This window comes from Thermobia domestica, chromosome 12 (assembly GCF_964235325.1).
Source record: "Thermobia domestica chromosome 12, izTheDome1.hap1.1, whole genome shotgun sequence".
In the NCBI taxonomy this organism is placed as follows: domain Eukaryota; kingdom Metazoa; phylum Arthropoda; class Insecta; order Zygentoma; family Lepismatidae; genus Thermobia; species Thermobia domestica.
Genome location: NC_137465.1, coordinates 101,123,695 through 101,145,418, shown reverse-complemented (window position 1 = coordinate 101,145,418; position 21,724 = coordinate 101,123,695). Strand labels below are relative to the sequence as shown.

Here is a 21,724-nt window from a genome sequence, read left to right as displayed (position 1 = left end):
AGTAAGTATTCGTTTAAAACAGTTTAGGTAGAAATCACAATGGCGTTTATTCATTTTTACACTTTAAATCATTTTCTTTTAACTCGGATTACTTAATTACATTAACAATATTTCTTTTTTATTAACTGATAATAGTGGTTTTTGTGCACAAATATAAAAATGTAAGGCATACCGATTAATATAAATTTTGACTTATAAGATAATTGAGGCTGTTATTGATTTTGTAAATATTCCACTGTCTGTCGTACGTATTAATTGTATATTTTCATGTTCGCTTTTTTTTTTTTTTTTTTTTTTCACAAGTTTACATGAAGTTAAAAGTTTTAGGGATCTATATTTAAGAAAAAGAAGTATGTAAATTAAGCAACCAATTTCGATTTCGACTGCAGTTTTACCTCGAAATATCACAGAAGAAAGTTCACAAAGTATATAAATAAAAGATAAACTTTACATTTTGTAAGTAATAGTTTCTTGATTTTGCTTATTTTTGCTATGTACTGTACAGTATACAATATTTAATGCTTGTAATGTTTTGTTTGAAAGGTTATATAAATACATTCTTAAGAACAAAAGGGAATGAAGGTTGAGTAAAATAGATAGCAGTACTTATGCTTAGATTTGACGTTTAATAAAGGTTAATGAATCATCATAGGATGTAGCTTCATTTGAAATGTCAGTAGCATCAATTGAAAGAACATAAGTTGTTACTGTCGACTAAAAGATAACCTGAAGGACGCGGCGCCTTAGTTGTTGAGCACTTACCTCTGGTGTGGGGTTCAATGATTCGACCCCAACTCCGGGTTTTCTTGTAGTTCCTCTTTTCACCCTATTTCCTTCATTCCAGTATTATCATCGACCTTGTTATCATCGTATCTCCTAGCCTTGGTGCATAATCGTGTGATGCTAACTCAAAATAATAATAATAATAATAATAATAATAATAATAATAATAATAATAATAATAATAATAATAATAATCTACTAGTAGAGCGGCTATATCTAAGTGCTTTACTTCCTGATGGATAGGGCATGGATGACCAGTTCTTGGCCTCCACGCTTACCAAATCTAAATCCTCTGAATTACTACCTGTGGGAGCATTTAAAGTCTTTGGTGTACGAGTCTGTTATAGATACTGTGGAAACGCTCCGTGTTCGTATCGACACATTTTGCCAGAGAATAAGGAACATTCCTGGAAATTGGGAGCGGTTCGTGCCTCCATGCGGCGACGCATTGAAGCTTGCATGCGGGCAGAAGGTGGACATTTTCCACATCTACTCTAAGTCATTACGTCTGCGTTTAATTCTATGAAATTTTGCAGATAAACATGTGCATCGATTTCTTGGCTCTAATTATGCAGAACATTTTGTGTTCGTGGTTGTGGCTCTCGCATGATGCGTTGCTCTTCCGATTTTTGCTTCTGACAAGCAAGAGTGGTTGTGCTTTTGTCACTTTTCGATTTGCATTATTGCTGCACTTTAACATTCAGGAAATTAACCTTTAAACGCGCGCCAGGGATTTGAACGAAATTGTAGACTTTCACGTTAGGAGCCCTGGTGACCCCTCTAATTATCACAGAGTCATGATTGATACATCGTTGGAAAGCTCATGAAACACAAATCCCAACAAGGTAGCATGTGTGCAATTGCCGTCATATTCGTAGAAGAAGTCTTAACGTGGAGCCGCCCTGAAAATAAATTTAATTTGCGTCAAAAACTGAGACAAAAAATTGGCCAACTTTGCCCTCTCCCTTCTCCCCCATATAAGCAACAAGTACACATACAGGGTATTACCATATAGTGGACTTCTTCGTTGCTTCACATACCAATTTTTATGAATGTACCCCCAAGGGAAAAGGAATATCATCCCCAAAATCGTGGTAAAAAAAAAAGAACGGTTATCCCGTCCCCGTCATCCGTAGTATCCCTCATCCGCCATGAAATACATATTGGTGAAAAGCTTCATCCTTCAGGAACACACAAATATCAAAATTATCTTCCTAGCTTAATTATTGGCGTAGTTATTGAGGTTTAAATTGAGTCACATTAAGGGGCGACCAGAATGTGACTATTTTACATTATCAAGCAGCTCAATGCCGGTAACTCTGTAACGATGCATTTCCCGACAATATGGTCATATGAACTATTTTTGCTTGTCTACCCATAAGGAATCCACTCCTGAAATTTTGCCGTACCTTTTTGTTACACTCTGTATATGTATGAGTGTGTAAGAGAGAGAAAGAGTTCAATGCATAAAAATACACAAACAAAAAAAATACACCACGGAATGAGCCGCTCTTTGTCAATAATAATAATAATAAAAAAGCAATAATTTACTTCGTTGTTATAACTTCTGTTGCAATACTAAATGTAATATTTTAGTTCAAAAAATTGAAAAAAAAAAAAATCGAAACTTAATATTGGAATAATAATGAATCAAGATGACTCTTTCCGTTCTTATAGCAATAACTTAAGAACTAATTATTCAAATATTTCCAAACACCCATGCAATATACTGAGAAGTTATATGACAAAGTCACAACTAGTCGAAGGAATCCATAATCGTGAGACGTTAAACTAAATTAAAAAGATAAAAAATAACAAACTATATTATTTGCAAAGTACATGTTAATTGAAAAACATGTTTTGTAACTTTTCAGTGTATCAGCTATCAGTTTTTTTTATTTTCTGTCTTTAGTTCCTGGAATAGATTAAAAATTTCTTTCACGGTTTTGAAATTGCTTCAAAAAGTTTGATCACGTTGTGATATTTACTCCATAGGATGGTGATCCAAGTAGACCAAACATTACAGTAGATAGTCATTAATCGAATTTTTCACCTGAGCGTTAACGACGAAACAAGTTATTACAAAAGAATAGCTTCTTTCACCGCTAACTACACATAAGCGAAAATTCAAATAACAACCTTAAACATACGAATAAGACAAAATTTCATCATCATTTAATCTGAAAAACAACTTACAACGATAACTTGCTAGAATTGATATACGTATATTCCGTACCATGCACAACAAAGCGAACGAACACGAGGCAGCAATGCTTGGGTCAGAATAATGCTAATGATACGCACAAATTAGATTATATTTAATAATAACACTATACTTACATGTCTTTACAAGTAAAAGGTAAGATTATAACAACAAAAGATATTGATGTTTTTAAATTATGCAAATACAAACGGATGTGCTCAATATTATATTTTACGTGAGTTGTTTCAACAGCGATGAGAAGGTGAGTCTCGTCCTATTAACTTCCTTGGCGCCGAATGATGGCTACCTCTCGCGTTTTCTCCTTGTTCTCGCTGCTCACGTGAGTCCAACCTACCATAGTGACGTAAGCATAAGTACGACTGTGATTGGCTGAAGTTGATTGCCAAGGTCACTGGCTGCTTCGTCAGCTCGTTGCTGATGTACATCCGTTGCAAGAACGTACAACGATTATTTACACTATTTGTTTAAAGGTAACCGACTTTAAAAATAAAAAGGATTAAATTGTCTGAGCCGGGTACACCAAAAATAATGCACAAATAAGTTTATGACAACGTTTCTAGAAAAAGGAATGTTTCTTGTAAGATCTGACTGCATCGTAGATAATTTTTTCTTTCTTTTTTAATTCGTCCTCTGCAGTGTTACCAGAAATTATTTGGATTGGTTAACGTCTCTTCCTTGGGGAGTTACGAGCCCGGAAAATCTAAGTCTCGACCGAGCAGCGGAAATTCTCAATGAAGATCACTATGGAATGGAAGATGTGAAAAAGCGAATACTCGGTGAGTTGACTAGCCAGATAGTATATCTTCATACTACTTCGTACTTTACAATTGTAAATTGTTAGAAGTAAGATTTCATATCTTGACTGATTTTTAAAGCCTTCAGAGCATTCAGAGTGGCTTAGTAAAGTTAATATTTTTTATTTAATTAAACATTAGTTGAAATGATGCCCTCTCTTTGCATGGAAATAATAGGTTTGCGGAAAGTATTTGAAATGTACATTTGAAACCTCTTTCCCTTTAGGGTGCATATTTAAACCAAAAGAAATTATAAAATACGTAGCTCGACGCAGGCGCTAATTAAGTTTAAAAGTTCATTATCAAATACTGCAACTGCTGTTCTTTGTGAAAACTTTACACCCTCTTCCTCCCTTATTAAACGCATTTAAATCAAAGTATACTGACAACCCAGGTCGACCCACAAAGTGTAATGATAAAAATTCAGGGCGGCCGTGTGTAATGTTCAAAAATATATTTTAAACTGTTCAACCATTTTCTTATTTTGGTCTTACTTTTGGAAAATTAAAATATCATGCAAATTATAACGCCACAGTTCAATTGAACTACATATATAATTAGCTCCTGTTAATTATTAAACTTACTGAGGGATCACACACCAGTTAAATTACGTAAAACATACTATATTTTGTAATGATAATCAATTAATTTTACAACGAAGTATACATCTGTATTGCACGATGTCTTGGCTCATTATATTATTATAATCACTAAAAACATGTACATGGTAACCAGAACTGTTACCTTAGTAATAAGGTCAATTGCTATAACAACCGATAAACAAACTAGTTTACATAACAACATCCAAACAATCAGTACAGATCAACATTTTTATAACATTTTATATTACAGTTTTTTTCTTCTAATGCGTGGCTAGTGCATACAGGGTGTCTACTGGTCATGAAAGTCATGAAAGTCATGAAAAAGTCATATATTTTGCTTAGTGGTCATGAAAGCCATGAAAAAGTCCTTTATTTACCCAACTGGTCATGAAAATCTGAAATCTCAGAGTATATTTGTGATGGCAGAAATGACAAGTCCTCCAAAGTTAATGAAACTAGACATCTCCAAAGAAAGTAATTTGAAGTTGGCCCGTGATATTGATATTGGATTTGGAGCAAAAAATGCATGCAAGAATTTGAAAGAAGCTGATGTATACTACAGTTCAGGAATGACTGCAGAACGTTTTTAGTTACTATATTTACAAAGTTGAGTATTAAATGCCCCCTCAAGATAAAGCTTGTTAGAGGCGCAACTTCCTTGGATCCTGAAGTGATGTTGAATGAGGACCTCCGTTCTTCACGTGTGAATTCAACCCTGGAAGAATTTGTGGATTAGAAGTACATGGCTCCTGAAGTTGCTGATCTGGCAAAAAAAAAAAAAAAAAAAAAAAAAAAAAAAAAAAAAAAAAAAAAAAAAAAAAAACTACGTTTGCTTCTGTAAAAAAAGCAAGGTGAAAGAAGCTTTAAAAGCTTTCTCCAGGAAAGATTATAAACTTGACCAGTACTTAATGAAGCTGATCACCGAAACCAGCCTTGTTGAACCAGCTACACTGAAATTCTTCAAGCAACTTCTGATCTTATTTCATGGTAGTGCTACAGTAGAAAGGTGCTTCTCTGTCAACAAGGAATGCCTTGTAGAGAATCTGGCAGAAGACTCTCTCATTGCTCAGTGGAATCCAAGCAGCAGGTGGTGTGAAGGCCGTTGCAGTCACAAAGCCTTTGACACTATCTGTGCGAAATGCATCGTCACGAAGGCGAGAAGTCCTCAAAAGGCAAAAAGACACTTACGAAGAACAAGAGAAAGCAAAACGCACCATGTTGAAAGACTTAAAATGTTTGGAACTGAAACGTAAAGCTCTCAGTGACTCAGTAACTTCAGAACTTGATGGAATTGGTGTTCAAATTAACTCATTGAAAAAGAAGTTGAACTTGTGATATTCAATCAAGATGTCAATTTTTGTCTTCACTTTTTTTTTTTTTTTAAGTTTTGATGTGATACTAGTATGCAGACTGTGAGAAAAAAATATTTGTAAAAGTACCCTTGAAAAAAGAGAGGAAAGAAGGCATCAGACCCCATCCAGGATGAAGGTTCCATTATGAACAAATTCAGTAAGTCTTATCAGTATGTTTATGTACGCTAATTTCAAATATGACACGATGGAAAAGAATTGTATATTTACGTAACCAGTCTTTTCTTGTAAACGAAAATTATAAATTTAGAATTCAGAGTACGTAAAATGCAGATAAAAAACCTAGCTGAATGTAACGGGACTGTTCACAAGATTTTTTTTAAATCTATAGAACCTGGTAAGCCTTAAACCCATACTTGAACTGCAATTAAAAATTTGTTTACTGCCTTTTAAATTGCTCTTGCATTTTAAAATTAGTTGTCAGCTAATCGACATTATGTACATTAGACAAATAAGAACATAATGTGATCTTCATCTTAACCGATGCACCACTAATGGTAGGGGTTTATTATTACTAATGGTAAATTTTTATCGCCATGGTCATGAAACTTTGAACAAAAAGGTCATGAAAAGTCATGAAAAAGTCATGAATTTACTTTCTGGTATTCCAGTAGACACCCTGGCATATGTGAATAGCAATTTTACTCTGAATAAATAATTAATAAAAACGATGAAGAAACATGTTATCGTTGTTAAATCACCCCTTCCTCCTCATCTCCACTCTTTTAGAATTGGAATTTTTTAAAGTGTTTTCACACTATCTACTTAGGTTTATTAACGAATATATATGAGGATATACTGAGAAGTAATGCCCCCAGTTTTTTTTTTTAATGTGAAAACTGTTGAAGTTACCGGTTTAAGACAGATACATGACATTACCAGAATTTTAATCTACAAAACACAATAATTATTTTTTCAGATAATAGCCCTGTCACTTCTGTCAACGTGTGACCAGTTTCGCTGTTGTAAAATTATTCATCTTGGTTACGGAACCACAGCCTCACTTTGTTCTTAACTACATTGTCAGAATCAAAGTGAAATCTTGTTAGGTATTCTTTAAACAAATTTCGAAAAAGATGAAAATCTCATGGAGCCAGATCTGGATTGTGTGCAGGGTGAGGTAGAAACCAAGGAGCGTAATCTTCTCAGTTGTATTAGTGTAAAGACGAGCAGTGTCATACTGAATTAAAGTCTCCATTATTTTGGACGTACTTGTCGAATCAGTGTTTTCAATTTTGTGAAGAGTGTTTCAGAACTAATCAGAATTGATAGAGTAGAGCACTTGGGCAGGAATTCCATATATTCACATGCCATCTTAGCCCACTCGGAGCTATACGCCTTGGGCGCGGGGGATTGGGGTTCAATTCTTGGTTGAAGCCTACGTGGTTCTGATTCCATGTTAAGCTGTAGGTCCACGTCTCCTATAGTTTCAGTGCTAAAAGGGATGCAAATTTCTAAAGCAATCAACCATCTGTATTTTAAAGTAAATTTGAAATATAAATTACACGAAAAATGTCCCTCAGAGTTTTGATAAATTATTTTGAAGCTCTAAAATCTTAAGAAATATTACAAATTTTCCATTTCAGAATTCATCGCTATTAGCCAGCTTAAAGGGACCACTCAGGGAAAAATACTTTGTTTCTACGGTCCTCCTGGAGTTGGAAAAACTAGTATAGCAAGGTCAATAGCGAGGGCGTTGAACAGAGAAGTAAGTATTTTTGTAGAGTTGTGGAAGTACTCCTTGAGATACTTTTTGTTGCAGGTAGACAGGGTATAATAATAATAATAATAATAATAATAATAATAATAATAATAATAATAATAATAATAATAATCTATAATTATTAAATTTCTACCCTTTCTTTTTTATATCTTCCTAATGTTGGTATATTAATTAGGCAAAATATTATTTATAAATATATTCTGTTGTTGTACAAAGTGAATGAGAGGCAGAATCTTTACTTGCAAATTCATATTCGTGTTACTCTGGACAGTATTTTGCTTCTCTGTCTTTTTGCCTTTTTCCTATGCATTTCTCATATTGACGTTTTGTCAGGCCAGAACGCTCTATTTCGTGCTTTTGTGTCTTAAGATTTAAAACAAAACTTGTTTTCTTTGAGTAAAAGAAAATATGGAACTTCAGCAAATGCTAAAATACACATTTCTTTTTTTTTTCAATTAACAGTTTGTCATGTCTCCAGCTTTAACAACTTCAGTTTGGTGGCTAAGCGGTTAGCGTACGTGCCTTTGGCGTGGGAGACCCGGGTTCGATCCCGGCTGGTGCTAATGTGGTTCGGATTCCACGTTAATCAGTAGGTCTACGTCTCATATAGCCTCCCTGCTGAAAGGGACGCTAAACTAAAATCACCTCAACTCTTTTTACCGCATCTTTTGAGAAATAAATCCATTCCCTTACCCCCTTCCTCTTTAAAGTTCAAAGAAGCCTTTTTTTATTGTTTGTGAAAAGTTTTTACGTTAACTTTTGTCTCCAGCACCAGCGACTCGTAAAATTTGGTATTCTTTTGAAAATAATTTTAAAAAAATCTTGAGCTACGTGGAAGTCCGCTTTCCAAATATATATATTTTTTATTATTATTATTTGAGTTTAAAGTCCCGGTCAGCCTACGTTATAAAAGGGTTATAATGTTCAGATTTGAAGTTTTAGAAAGATTTTCAGCTCATGAACCAGTGTTTCCATAGCATTATATCCACAACCAATCACCTAAGACAACTCCTTTATGGTAATACTACAGTTCTCTCTAATCAATTACCTTCTTTCATATGCCGCTTGCAGGCTTCTATTCATTTCCGGAGCTTAACAACCATCTGTTTGCAAGAATTGATCACAGATCGTCGTTTGCTCTTCTATTTGTGTTATTTATTTAGTTGTCTAAAAAGAATAAAATAACGTATCATATACGTGAAGTTTGATTGTAATTAAAAAAAAATGTTATTACGATAAAGGCATTAATTTCGGGACGGCTTTTGCAATTAAGCTTTCTAGATATTATAAGAAGTAAAATTACATCATGTACAATAGCAACAAAATGTAATGTTTTCCTCGCATACTTACGAGATGGTGTACTAAAAGTTTGCAAATTTTGTTGACTATCGACGAAGAAGCGAAAGTAAATTATACACAGCATATCATCAGTACTAAACAGTCTCTAAAGAAATACAGGAAATTTCAGACCAACGGATAGAGAAATACATTTCTTACCGGTTACTTGTTTGAAAATCCTGGCACCTACCACATCACATGTTAATCTAAAAATTTCGACTCAAGGCTTTTGGTGTAAAAGAAATTAATGAAATGAAATCTTTCAGTTTAACGTCTCATGGTCACGCCTGTTTAGCTAAGGAAGACGGATCATTTAGGCAAGTGAATCATGATGGAAGAATTGATGGAATGAGGTACCTCGAAAAAATTCACGGACACGGTATTGTCCACCATAAACTTAATTGACCGGGGATCAAACCAGAGATCTTATGTATTAGAGGTAAGCACTCTACCACTGAGCCACCGTGCCCCCCAGTGTAATGAGTTCCAGCTCTTGAACTGACCTTCAAGGTTCTTGTGTAGCTGTTGTATTCTTTTACGAGTTTTGTTTCACTATTTGAAAAGTGAGCCTGCGCTCTTCTGAAGCAAACCAGGAAGGCTTAACAAAATGGACACCCTCGCCTTCATTCGTGTTTTCCAGTTATTTTATCTCACCATGAGAGTCGAAAATTTTAAGTTACTGTTTGAATTAATAATAAAACAAGGAATGTGCAGATTAAAACAAAACAGAAACTATAAAAATGTAAGAAGGTAAACCTGGCCTAAGGGTCATGCTTTGCCACTGAATATTTGATGTAACTTTTAAAGTTGAGTGTCGCTATAAAAGAAGGAAAATTGAATACTTCGTTAATAAATTGTAATACTCCGTCTTGTAAACACATCATACTGCTATTAATTCAAAATATTAAAAGAGTGTGCCGAGGCACCATTGAGGCAAGAAAATATTATGCTTCCTATTAGGCTTCATAAAGTGATATAAAAGAAAAGTAAAAATGTTCTTATGGGGAAAGCACTATTTCAGGAAGCTTAAAAGCTGAGAAGCACTACTATTCTGAGTACTCTTAGCCGACAATATTGATAATGCCACACCCTTAACAGTGCTTTACACCTACTTTAGCAGTCAGTTATATTATTTGGTCATTATTGATAATTAAAATCCGAAACTAATGGCAAGATTCCATATATATTAATTTTCATTATATGTTCAGGAAGAGTGGAATTTCACAATTTAGAAGCAATTTGTTGCTGCCATTTTCCGTTTTCTCTTCCACTGCTCTTTATCACGCATGAATGACACTATATCAAAGATGTGGCACACACTTATCAGGTGAAGCGATCACAGTGTCTGGTGATAACGGCAGTGTATTGTCATTGGAATGTGGCAAGTGGAAGGAGAATGCTATAACATCCTCAGTTCGTGGAATTTCGAATGGCAAACAGATGCTTATTTTAAGGAAATAGCCAAGTACGCGCAGTTATTGTGAATCACTGGCGTGCGTGACGCATAGTTGCTCTTGGTGTGCATTTCAGTGTTTCAAGATGCTGAAAGTAGGCCTTTCTAGGAAGGAGAAGATGATAAAATTTGTGAGTGAGTTTGAGTGTAGTGTGTTTTCAACAGATGGTTCTGAACTATTTTGCGCATTATATATGTGAAACTGGTTTCCACTGAGAAGCGTTATTTTGTCGTATACGATATAAGCACCGCAAAACACAAATCTACAAAGACATGCAAATCAGCTGTTGAAGAAGTATAGAATCTTCTTGTAATATTCACGAATCCCGCTTCACATACTTATAGTTTTGCAAGTGATCTGTGTGAAACTCTAATTAAGGTAGGCATTCCTTTATGGAAGTTAGAAAACGTTTACTTTAGAAATTGTCTCGAGAAATACACAAAACAAAGTTCTAGGTGAACCGTCTTTCTCAGAGGACTTGATGCACGTGCAATAGAACTATTGACGATATCCGTGAAGGTGTGGTAACAAAAACATACAGATTTCATTTGATAAAACATGCGATATTTTAGGCCGATTGCTAATGTTGTAATTGGAACTTTGGAAGGGGAGAAGGCACACAAACGTATTTGATTGCATCAAAAGTTCTAGAAAACGTAAATGGTGCGGTAATTGCATAGCTTTTCAGAAAATCACTGACTATTGTGTAGCCAGAATGCGTAAAACACGGTAGTGGTCGTCTTTTTATCACAAGACGGAGTTGCATACGTCAAAAGTTCAGTAAAAGCCATTAAGATTCTATTCCAAGTATGCTGCATGTCACGTGTCTGGCATACTCATTATATAGAGTTGCAGAGGAAGTACGTTCTCATTTTTCCGATGCTGATCATCTTGTGCCAAATGTAAAAAAGGTATTTCTGAAAGCTCCCTCGCGAACCAGTGAATTTCATGAATTAGTCCCTGAACTTCCGCTTCCACCACAGTCCTTCTCAACATGAGAAGAGAACATGGATTACAATTGTTCTCTACTATGCTAAGAACTTCGATTGTATCAAAAGAATCAGTGATAGTTTTGATGAAGAGGATGCATCTTCAATTAAGATTGCTCGAAGTTCACTTAAGAAGAATTTCCTGAAAATGGACCTAGCTTTCATTGCAATACATCTTGAAAATTTTTAATGATTTTAATGATCTGAGTGTTGTGCCTGGTAACGAGGGCGCGCAGGTGCGATTGTGTTGTAATTGCTAATCAAGATTTCAAAAAAATGAAGGAGGTTGCTATTAGGGAAGGTGATGCTGATGTAACAGTTAACAGTGAACAGTTAACAGTCCTTCCCAAGTTGCTTGTTTTCAGTATGCTACAGTGACATCTGTAGACCTGGAAGGACCATTTTCACATCTAAAATGAATTCTTTCTGAGAGGAGACAAAGCCTTTCGTTTAAAAATCTTAAGAAGTTATTGATAATTTCAGAGAACAAAAGTTAGAATGATCTTTCTTAAGTGAAAATAAACTGCTAGTGTAGTGTAGAACAACTTCATTTTAGTATTTTTTGTGGTTTGAATGTTTTCTAAACTGCGTTTCTTGTGCTGCTGGAGCTGCGTGTGAATAACGTGTGATAGTGTTTTTGCGTTTATCATTTTGTTTGATTATTACTACTAAAGAATGATTAATGAATCGTTAGATGCCGTCCCTTGCGGGTTGCGCAATTTGCCTGTTTTCAGAAATTTTAAATTATAAGTACTCACTGCAGAGTAAAATATTTTATTTATTAGGATTCATATTTTTTATTCGATTAGTAAATCAATTATAGAATATGATAGTTTTTAAATTTTTTAGTGCTTAATTTTTTCAAAAGAAAATTGTACTAACCTTTTTGTTCATTTTCAGGGACCTCAGACATTCAAATTTCATATAGCTGATCTTCTGTTCAGCCATTGATTATATTGGCTAATAGAGTGTATGGAATATAGTTTACAATTAAAAATTGTACTTATCATCTTGTATTCGTCGCTAAAGTATCTGAAATTTAGGAAATTATTTCAGTGTACTAGAAATACTAAGAGGTTGGTATAATTTTATCTTGTAAAATGTATTCGATACGTTCTATTGTCAGCATGGTCATTGGCTGAATGTAAAATCGGCTGTACGAAAATCTGAACGTCTGTATAGTCCTTAAAAAGGAATACTCGCTTAAGTATCCGAAATATCGGAAATTATTTCAGTCTACTAGGAATAAAAATATTAGTACAATTTTTATCGCTCACTGATAAGTTTAGTTTGTCTTCAGTCTTAGGTATTGACTTACTTTTTTCTTTCTAATCTCTGTTTGTTGCAGTATTTCCGGTTCAGTGTAGGTGGAATGAGTGACGTAGCTGAAATCAAGGGTCATAGAAGAACATACGTAGGAGCTATGCCCGGAAAAGTAATTCAGTGTTTGAAGAAAACGAAAACAGAGAACCCTCTAATTCTTATAGATGAAGTTGACAAAATTGGGAAGTAAGTAAAAAAAAATACAAGAATAATTTCTGTTCTTATGATTTTTTTAGGGGGGGGGGAGAGGATAAGTTTGTCACTTTAGTAGCGTGACATAGATATTAAAAAGAATCAGTTCTACCATCATTTGGTTATTATTGTGATACATAGTGTTTGTGATGTTTTAAACCACAACACACTAGGTTCCGTCTTATATAACCTTGATGCTGAAAGGAGAGTTACATTCTATGGAAAATATTTAAATAGTACTTTATAAGCTCTCGCTGAAACGCATTAGATGGGGTGAAAAAGTAATATGAAATTAAGAAAAGAAGAAATAAAGAGCAAAAGGTTTGAAGCGTCCAGGTGGATGCCATGTTGGAATGCCAGGTCATGTGGTCACTGAAAAATGTAAATAAAATGTAATAGGGGAAGAGGAAGCTAACTATACGGGTAAAGTCTATAGGAGTGCAGGAGAGATAAAGAAGAGTAAATTAGCAACAATAAATATAATATTAGTAATTAAATGATAAAAGCAACAATTCAAATATATATCTATTAAAATGCTACAATAGCAATTAAAAACGCCTCAGCTCCAACCTATAACTTTGGCTATCAAATCTTTCATTTACGGTTATATGTGATTTCACTTTTAGCAGAGACAAACATTTTAAATATGTGTATTTTAAATAAATTATTTAAATACAGTACATCTTTTTCATAAAGTTGAGTTGAATTGAGTTGATTTTAACGTCCCGTTCAGCAGCGAGGCTATATAAGACGTGGACCTACTGATTAACGTGGAATCCGAACCACATGAGCTCCCGCCCGGAATCGAACCCTGTCTCCCACGCCAGAGGCGCGTATGCTAACAGCTTAGCCACGGAGGAGCTCTATCTTTTTCATAAAGTTTATGTTTTAAAATTATTGTTCAAAGCCTTTGTATTTTAATAAGACTTCTCCAAAATCAATGCAAATGAACTGTGCTGCCATCTTTGGAGTTCTTTTAGACTATATGTTTGTGGCCAATCCTTTCGACAGTGAGATCTCGGAAACTACAGTCTGTAGAAAGATGACGTTTTCACTGATCGATTGCAAATTTTGCGTAGATTGTCCAGTTCTAATTCAATATTTAAAAAACATGGCCATTATTTCATTATTACATTTTTACGGGTACCGTCATATGGGGAGAAATCGGACGCTGGGATGAAATCAGACGATTACAACTTAGTTGTTTTTGTAGTTTAAACAGCTATTGTTAAAGCTAGAAAGTAGTGTTTTCGGTTGGTGGTCAATAGATGACGCCACGTGCATTAGCCATAAATATCGGAGCAATAATGTAGTTTACCACCCCTATACACATGGGTTGAAATGCCATTGTGGTGAAGATAGAAAAAATATATCCTGAGAAACAATGTTAATGGAGACCAAACTATTAAACGGTATGGGATCTTTTGGCAAAAGTAACCATACTCAATTACTTGCGAAAAGTATACGTTGATAATACAAACCGTAATCTCTCATTTTGCAACGTAGTGCCAGTTTTGAAGTGGAGTGGAGTGACCTGGGGTGACTTCGGACGATGCTTCGGTATTATAAGAAGCAGCTCGGTGTTCAGCCGAAACGAAATTATGACACTGTGCGACTTAAAAGTGCTATTCGTGCAGTGAAGGTAGGAAGAATGTCTTATCGTAAAGCAGCCGAAGCTTATCAGGTGCCGCGCTCGACAATAGAAAACGAAGTGAATAAAAAACACACGAGAACTATGGGTGGCCAAACTGTTCTAACTCCAGAAGGGGAAAACGTGTTAGTGAATGGCGTTCTTAGAGCTGCAAAGTGGGGTTTCCCTTTTACATTTGAAGACATCAGGTTTCTTGAAAAGGGCGAAGAGAAAGAAGATTTACCAATAATTTACCTGGCGTAGATTGGGCACGGTCATTTTTCAAGAGACATTCCAACATACTTGCCGTCAGACTGAGTGAAAATATCAAACGTTCTAGAGCTGCAGTGAGCCACGAAACTGTGAAGATGTATTTTGATAATATACACCCACTTTTGGAGACAACCCCAGTGAATAACATCATCAACTACGATGAGACTAACCTAAGTGACGATCCAGGGAGAGCAAAGGTGATTGTCAAGAGAGGTACAAAACACGCAGAAAGAATAATCGACTCGTCAAAAACCAGTGTTTCAATAATGATGGCAGCAGCCGGCGATGGTACTTTACTCCCACCATATGTTTTATATAAAGCGGAACGAGTGTTTGATACATGGCAGGAAGGTGGATCTGAAGGGACTCGGTACAATCGTAATCGTAGTGGATGGTTTGATCTTGCAGTATTTGAAGATTGGTTTACCTCAGTTGCCTTGTTCTACCTCAGAACTAAAGAAGGACCCAATATCATGCTTGGCGATAATCTTTCGAGTCATCTGTCCGTAGAAGTTATTCAGCAATGTGAACGTCACACCATCTCTTTTGTGCTGCTACCACCTAATAGCACTCATGTATTGCAACCTCTTGATGTTTGCTTCTTTCGACCTCTGAAAATTGCATGGAAAAACGTGTTATGTGATTGGAGGAAGTACACACGTGGCACTCTCCCCAAAGACGTGTTTCCATCGCTTCTCAAGCAAACTATGAACAAAATTGCCGCACATCAAAGTGATAATATCGTGAAGGCATTTGAAGCGACTGGGTTAATTCCTTTCAACCCAGATCGTGTTTTGGATAAACTGCCAAGTCAAGCTGAAAATGGCAGCGTAAGTTATGGTTCCTGGTCAGCAAGTTTTGAAGATATGCTGCGACACGCACGGCACTCGACGCAGCGACGTAACTGGGCTGATTGTCGGGCGGGGTAAGACCTCGCCTTAGTTCCCTTCCCCCTTTCCTGACCAACCAAACCAAAACGATCCCCGACTACACCTGATATTGGCATCACACAGTAATTCTATTCCATTTTTTCTTCAAATGGTAAACCTTGATTTCAAAATTGCAGTACATAATTTAATTTTTAGTACAAGATAAAACACCAAACTAATTAGTATTTGATTACCAAACAATCTGAGAGTAGCATGCTTGACATGACAAAGAATCAAGATGTTGTCTCGAGTATTATACTCGGACATTTTGGAAATTTCTTAGACCTAAATCAATGTAAGTTAAATGAAAACACAAAACGCTGGAACTAAAATTTAAGCTTGTAGGCTCTCTTAGCTGCATAGGTTTTTACAATGTCCCCAAAAGATAGGTTTGAAGCTAACTTATGCTCTGTGGATATGATACTAAGATTGGTGAGTCGCTGTTGTGTTTCTGAGGTAGTTTTTTTAAATGATCTTTAGTTTGCTAAAACTCCTTTCCTTGCCTTATAATAAATATTTGCCCAGTTTTGCGCCCCACAATCTGACGCCCGGGGCACAAGTCCCGTTTGCCCCACTTTAGATACGTCACTGTTTTTAAGGGTAGGGTACACTGGAAGTGTCGAAATTTAAAAAAAAGTCTATAGACCATTATATCCTATGCATTATACATTCCAACCCAGCATTGCTGTATGTAGGGGTTGTATATCTCTGGCGTTTTGTTTCATGGCCAAATGATAATGAAAAACGAAGGATAACCATTTCTCAGGCTAAGATAAATTTTTATTGTTTGGAGTGTTTTGCCCACTAAACACCATATATCACTAACATTATAATTAATTGTGTATGTAATGTAATGTAATGTATTTGCTTATTACATATTGCGTGCAAGAGGAAAGAAAACACTGATTATACATGAATTAGAAACTCCAACCGAAAGTACGCTCAATCTTGCAAACGGTGCGAGATATTGAAAAAATAATCAAAAAATATCCCCTTTATTGCACCCCTTGCCGATTTTTATCAAGACGTCTTTCACTTGTATCTATAAAGGGACATGTACAGATGATGTGAGGAATGACAAGGAGATTCATGCTCATAAGTGAATAATGTGCTGTGTAGAGAGCGCAGGTTCAGCTAGTAATAAATAAAAATGAAAGATAAGGCAGAATGAAAATTAATATAATTGAAAGCAGAAAGGTGCAGTGAGGCAGGATATTGCAGACAGTTAATACCAGGGATGGTTTGTGGACAGGATGGTGTGTAATTGGCCTCCCATTTCTTTCTTTCTTTCTCTCTCTCTCTCTCTCTCTCTCTCTCTCTCTCTCTCTCTCTTTTTGTGTGTTTTGTTTTGTTTTGTTTCTTTCCGAAAGACATGAAAGAATTTGGGGGAAGGATTTTGAGAACGCTTAAGCAGAAGGTGTAGTCAAGTGTACTATTGTGATGGTTTTGTATTCCGAGAGGTAAATAGAAATTTGACCGCTTTGCTGCAGAAGAGTTAGGAGTTCCGTTAGTGCAGAAGGCTGGGCAGTGGCTGGATTTCAGGATGTCAGTTAGAGTTGGTAGAATAAGAGACTAGCGAAATAATAGAAAATTAATATTATCTTTGTGATAGAAGGTCAATCTAATATCGAACACCGGACAGGATTTACTTCTGAACTTCTGGAATTTTCTTTTTTTAAGAGGTGGAATCTTTCAGGGCACAAGCTCTCTTGATAAGGCTGTGGAAGTTCAGGACCCTTCGGTAGACAATTTTGTCGTGTCGGAAAAGTCTTTTTGGTTTCAGCTGAAGGTGTGAATATGGGATAAACAAGATCTATTACTTCCTGTAGAAAATGGAAGCTAGGATCGCTATTGGGTAAGGAAATTGAGGTAGAGGATTTTTTACAGTGGCGATTGAGGTAGGAGATTTAGTTACGTACGCGTTGAATAGTCAAAGAATAGAGTAGGGAACGTTTGGTGTTCTGAGGGTGAGAGACATTTCATACTGTTGGTGATCACTGATAGATTTGATGTGTACGTCGGTCTCGACGGTACAACATCCATTTTTAAATCGAATATCCACATCCAGGATGATCACTGTATAGTTGTTGGAGAAGGTATTGTTCCAGTGCTGGTTTGCCTTGAGTCTATATTAGGGAAATGTCTTCTATGGATTGGAGGCAGAGGAAAGCTTTAAGAAGTGGTGAACGGTGTATAGTTGTAGTTTCAGGCGTCCCGTGAATAGTTTGAAGTATAAGGGGGATATGCAGGTGTTCTTGCTTTGAAGATAAGTTATATAATAAAATTGTTCATGGTTAGGACGAACAGGATAAGTTGGATTAGAATTTTGTTGGATTTTTAAGGTTCGGACCTCTTACCTGTGTAGTGAAACCGAACCTCATAAATGTATCACTTTTAGTTAGAATATTAGACCCCTATAATTTGATGTGTACCGTACTTTCACAATGTGAACCATACAATTAGGAAAAAAACATAAGTTTGTTAGAATAGGTTACATTGAAGCCAACGGCAGCAGCAAATACATTCACGAAGCGTCGGAACATCGCTTTGTAGCTAAAACGTAGAAAGATTTCGTTTGAATATATTCATACCTTGACAGAAGTAAATAGACACCCTCCTACAACAGTTGGATTTCATGAAAACAACGGACTAATGCGAATGGTCGATGAGTAGGGCTAGAGTTACAAAATATTGATGAGTGAAAAGCAGGACAAATGGATTCGAGAAACAAGACAGATTTAGAAACCATGAAAACCAGGTTCATCCAGCGGAATTGGTAAAATGGTATTACTAATATGAAACCATTAACATACATATGTATGTAAAAAATTAGATTCTGTAATCTTACTCAGAGTACTTATTTGTACTTTTCTGATGAGCCAGTCTTTCTAAGCAAGTCCTTCTCCAAACAGTAATCATAAACTGAATATATTTGAAATCTTTGAAGTTGGACTTCACAAAAACCATCCATTTAACACTGTAAACATCCAGCCTATTTCGCTCCTTAATCCACTGTACACCAACTAAAGGGGAAAAATATTCTTTCTGTGTTTGCATTATTGGCAGGAATTAAAAAGAAAAATTCAAAATTTTAATAGTTGGGAAAAACACTCGCTATTAGAGGTATTGAAATAATTTGTCCAGTTTTGTGCATTAGAGTATCAGTGAGTGTTTTGTCTTGTTTCTGTGTTACTAGTAGTTTTCAAATTTACAAACTGATCAAACAGTTGATCATAATCAATGTTTACCCCCTGCGTATTTACATAACTCACTGTCTTGAACTTCTGACCAGTTTAGTTCAGAATCCAGAGTCATCTATTTAAAACATGCAAATTCTTTGGTTTCACTTGTTTGTGAAGTACAGGAAGCATAATACATTCCACAAATTTCTTCAGAAAATTTATCACATTCATTCTGCAGTTTGTTTTCCTTTAACTCATTTAGAACGGTCTTCACTTTGAGAGGTAGAAACTTGTGCTCTAGTCTTTTTTGTAACGTGTTAATTATATCCTCAAAATGTAACTTAAATAATCAAGCTGGCTTCTCTTTCGGCTTTTGTATTTCCTTTTGTAACACAGACATCGGTGACTGACAAAATATCAAATAAGCTGCACTTAAATCATTGCTGAACTAATTCTTTAAGATCACAGGAAAATTGTTCATAGAAAAGTATGCTGGGACAATTTCAAGCACTTGTTCAGTGGCAGAAAAGAAGCTCAACTCCTTGTCTTGGAGTGACTCAATAATGTCTTGTAATTTATATTTTCGAACTTAGGTAACTTTATTGTTTCATTTTGAACTGTGTAAACAGAAAAATAGCTGAAATGCCTTAGGATAATGTTTTCAATGTCAATTGATAATAAATTGATACTATGTTTGATTGCTGTTCTGTAAAAGGCAAGTTGGACAATATCCATGAAATTTTCATGGAGCTGTGACTTTAATTTGTGAAAAACATTCATCAAAATTTGTATTGCAGTCATCCTCCCAAATGCAACATACTTTCAATCCTCTTCTGAGGTAGCACTTAATTAATATGAAAATTGTTTCGGCTTTTTCGTTTCTTACACTTCTAACATCAGTGAGATTGTGTTTCCAACCCATCTTGTTTGAATTAAAATAATGAATAACTACAAGAAGCACTTTTGTTCCCCTGATTACTTCCGTCTGTTTTGAAGCCAATGCAAGACATATTCTCTGTTTATTTTACGCAATTCTACACCGAATTAGAATCACACACGATAATCATCGTTCCCTCACACGATAATCTTCGTTTCAATTTTTCACTATTTGAGAATCTGGAAATGTCTTTGATGATAATTTCGAAAGCTAGCCCATTATCTTGTAACCGTTGTGATGTATAACAGTGGTAGGCTAACATTTCTTCTGCGGCACCTTATTTTGTTAGTCAGTGAGGAATATATTTTAGAGAATTGTTTACTTATTTTCGACGCTGATGATACACTCTGTATGCTGCATTTATGCTTCATTGAGTTTGTTGAAATGTGAGTTCCTAAATCCAGAGCACCCCAGTTAGCATCAGATACGTACACCCCGACCTTACGTTCTGCTCCACTGCCTTGGAAAAAAAGCTTCCACGATTCTTCTTTACGACGCAATCTGACGTTCTGATTAAAATGTTTTGTTTTCAAACTTCTATCTGCTGACTGCAAATCCGATGCGTATAAGAGTTGCCCTAAGGTGTGCAGTAGTATGTTAAAATTACAATTATAAAATAAACAGAACAAGTCTGTAAAGTCAAGTTGTCCAAATTTTATATACATCGCCTGGAAGAAAAATGTTCGAACAGACATATTCAGAAGTAACATCAAGATAACACCAAGCATGTAATAGGCTGGAATTGGACAGTTGGACATAGACACGCAAGATAATCGAAACCACACTGAAAATCTTTATCAAAAAAGTTACAATTTATCATTGACAGCACTGGTCCTGCTAAGCCTCATAAATTGACTTTTAGAACGACCCACATGTTGCTAGAGGCACGAGTTTTTCGAAATGCGCGATAAAACGAAATGCGTCAGAATTAAGTAATTTTCAGTTTCTTGACATTTTATGATTTTCTATGTGTATTTTCATTGGTTTCCGATGCGCGATAAAACGCGAAATTGGCAGTTTTGCACGAAATTTCTAACAATACGCGATATAACGCGAAATTTTAAAAATACGTTTTCATTATTTTAAAAACGCAAGTTTTCCACTGACGGAACGGTAGAACGTGGCATGAACTGTGCATTTTGGGAGATTAGGACTCGGTTATAGGGAACATGTTGCCAATTAGCTATCACCATCGCAGCTGGATGGGGAGTTTCGAAGTGATGATTTTTTGAAGTTTGTTGTCAATGCACTTACATATGCGTGGCTTCCAACAAGAATACCAATTGTGAGATATTTTTTTTCTTCAAGTATGCACTGATGATACGTGACAAACGTACAACAATGAAGGAGGAAAATGTGGAAACATGTAACATGCTTATGTTTAATGCTTAAGTGTAAGTTGTGCGTATGTGTTTTCAGAAGACAGAAAAACTTTCCTACTCATAGTAAGTTTAGTTACTGATTTTCCTCAGTTTGATTTGAAAAAATATAATTTTCTTCATATGAAATTGACATTGTCAGGTAAAATATTTAATGTATTTTGTTTTTAGGTAATTAATAGTTTATTTTTATAGTAATCTATGAATAAAAGGAACAATTGTAAAAATGTCAGGAGATTCTTTTCCACAAGGGCTACAAAATGTGAAACTTTATTTGGAGAGTGCGACAAAACGCGAAATTTTCAAATTCTTCGTGCGAAAAACTCGTGCCCCTACATGTTGCTAATGCATCTGCATAAACGTTATGTAACATTATTTATTGACTAATTATCTTATTAATACATTATAAATATATTTATAATACACATAGCATACTCTCATTACGATTCTTAGAATTTGTTTAATAATAGACTATTTATATCATTTAACATCGGTTCAATTATTAAACAGGTGCACCACTAAGCAACGGGGTAACATAGTAACAGATGTGTATTGGGCGCGAGCAAAACCAATATTGATAAGTTGTGCCATAAGATCAGGTC

At 35.4% G+C, this 21,724-nt stretch overlaps 1 protein-coding gene across 2 annotated transcripts in view; it reads left to right on the top strand.

Moving 5' to 3' along the window:
* Lon (lon protease homolog, mitochondrial) overlaps positions 1-21,724 on the top strand; it is a 186,074-nt gene that overhangs the window by 113,235 nt on the left and 51,115 nt on the right. For both annotated transcript variants that reach the window (XM_081733870.1, XM_081733871.1), the window contains exons 8-10: positions 3,644-3,783; positions 7,360-7,481; positions 12,626-12,786. In XM_081733870.1, the coding sequence (XP_081589996.1) occupies positions 3,644-3,783; positions 7,360-7,481; positions 12,626-12,786 (423 nt within the window). The remainder of the gene's footprint in view (positions 1-3,643; positions 3,784-7,359; positions 7,482-12,625; positions 12,787-21,724) is intronic.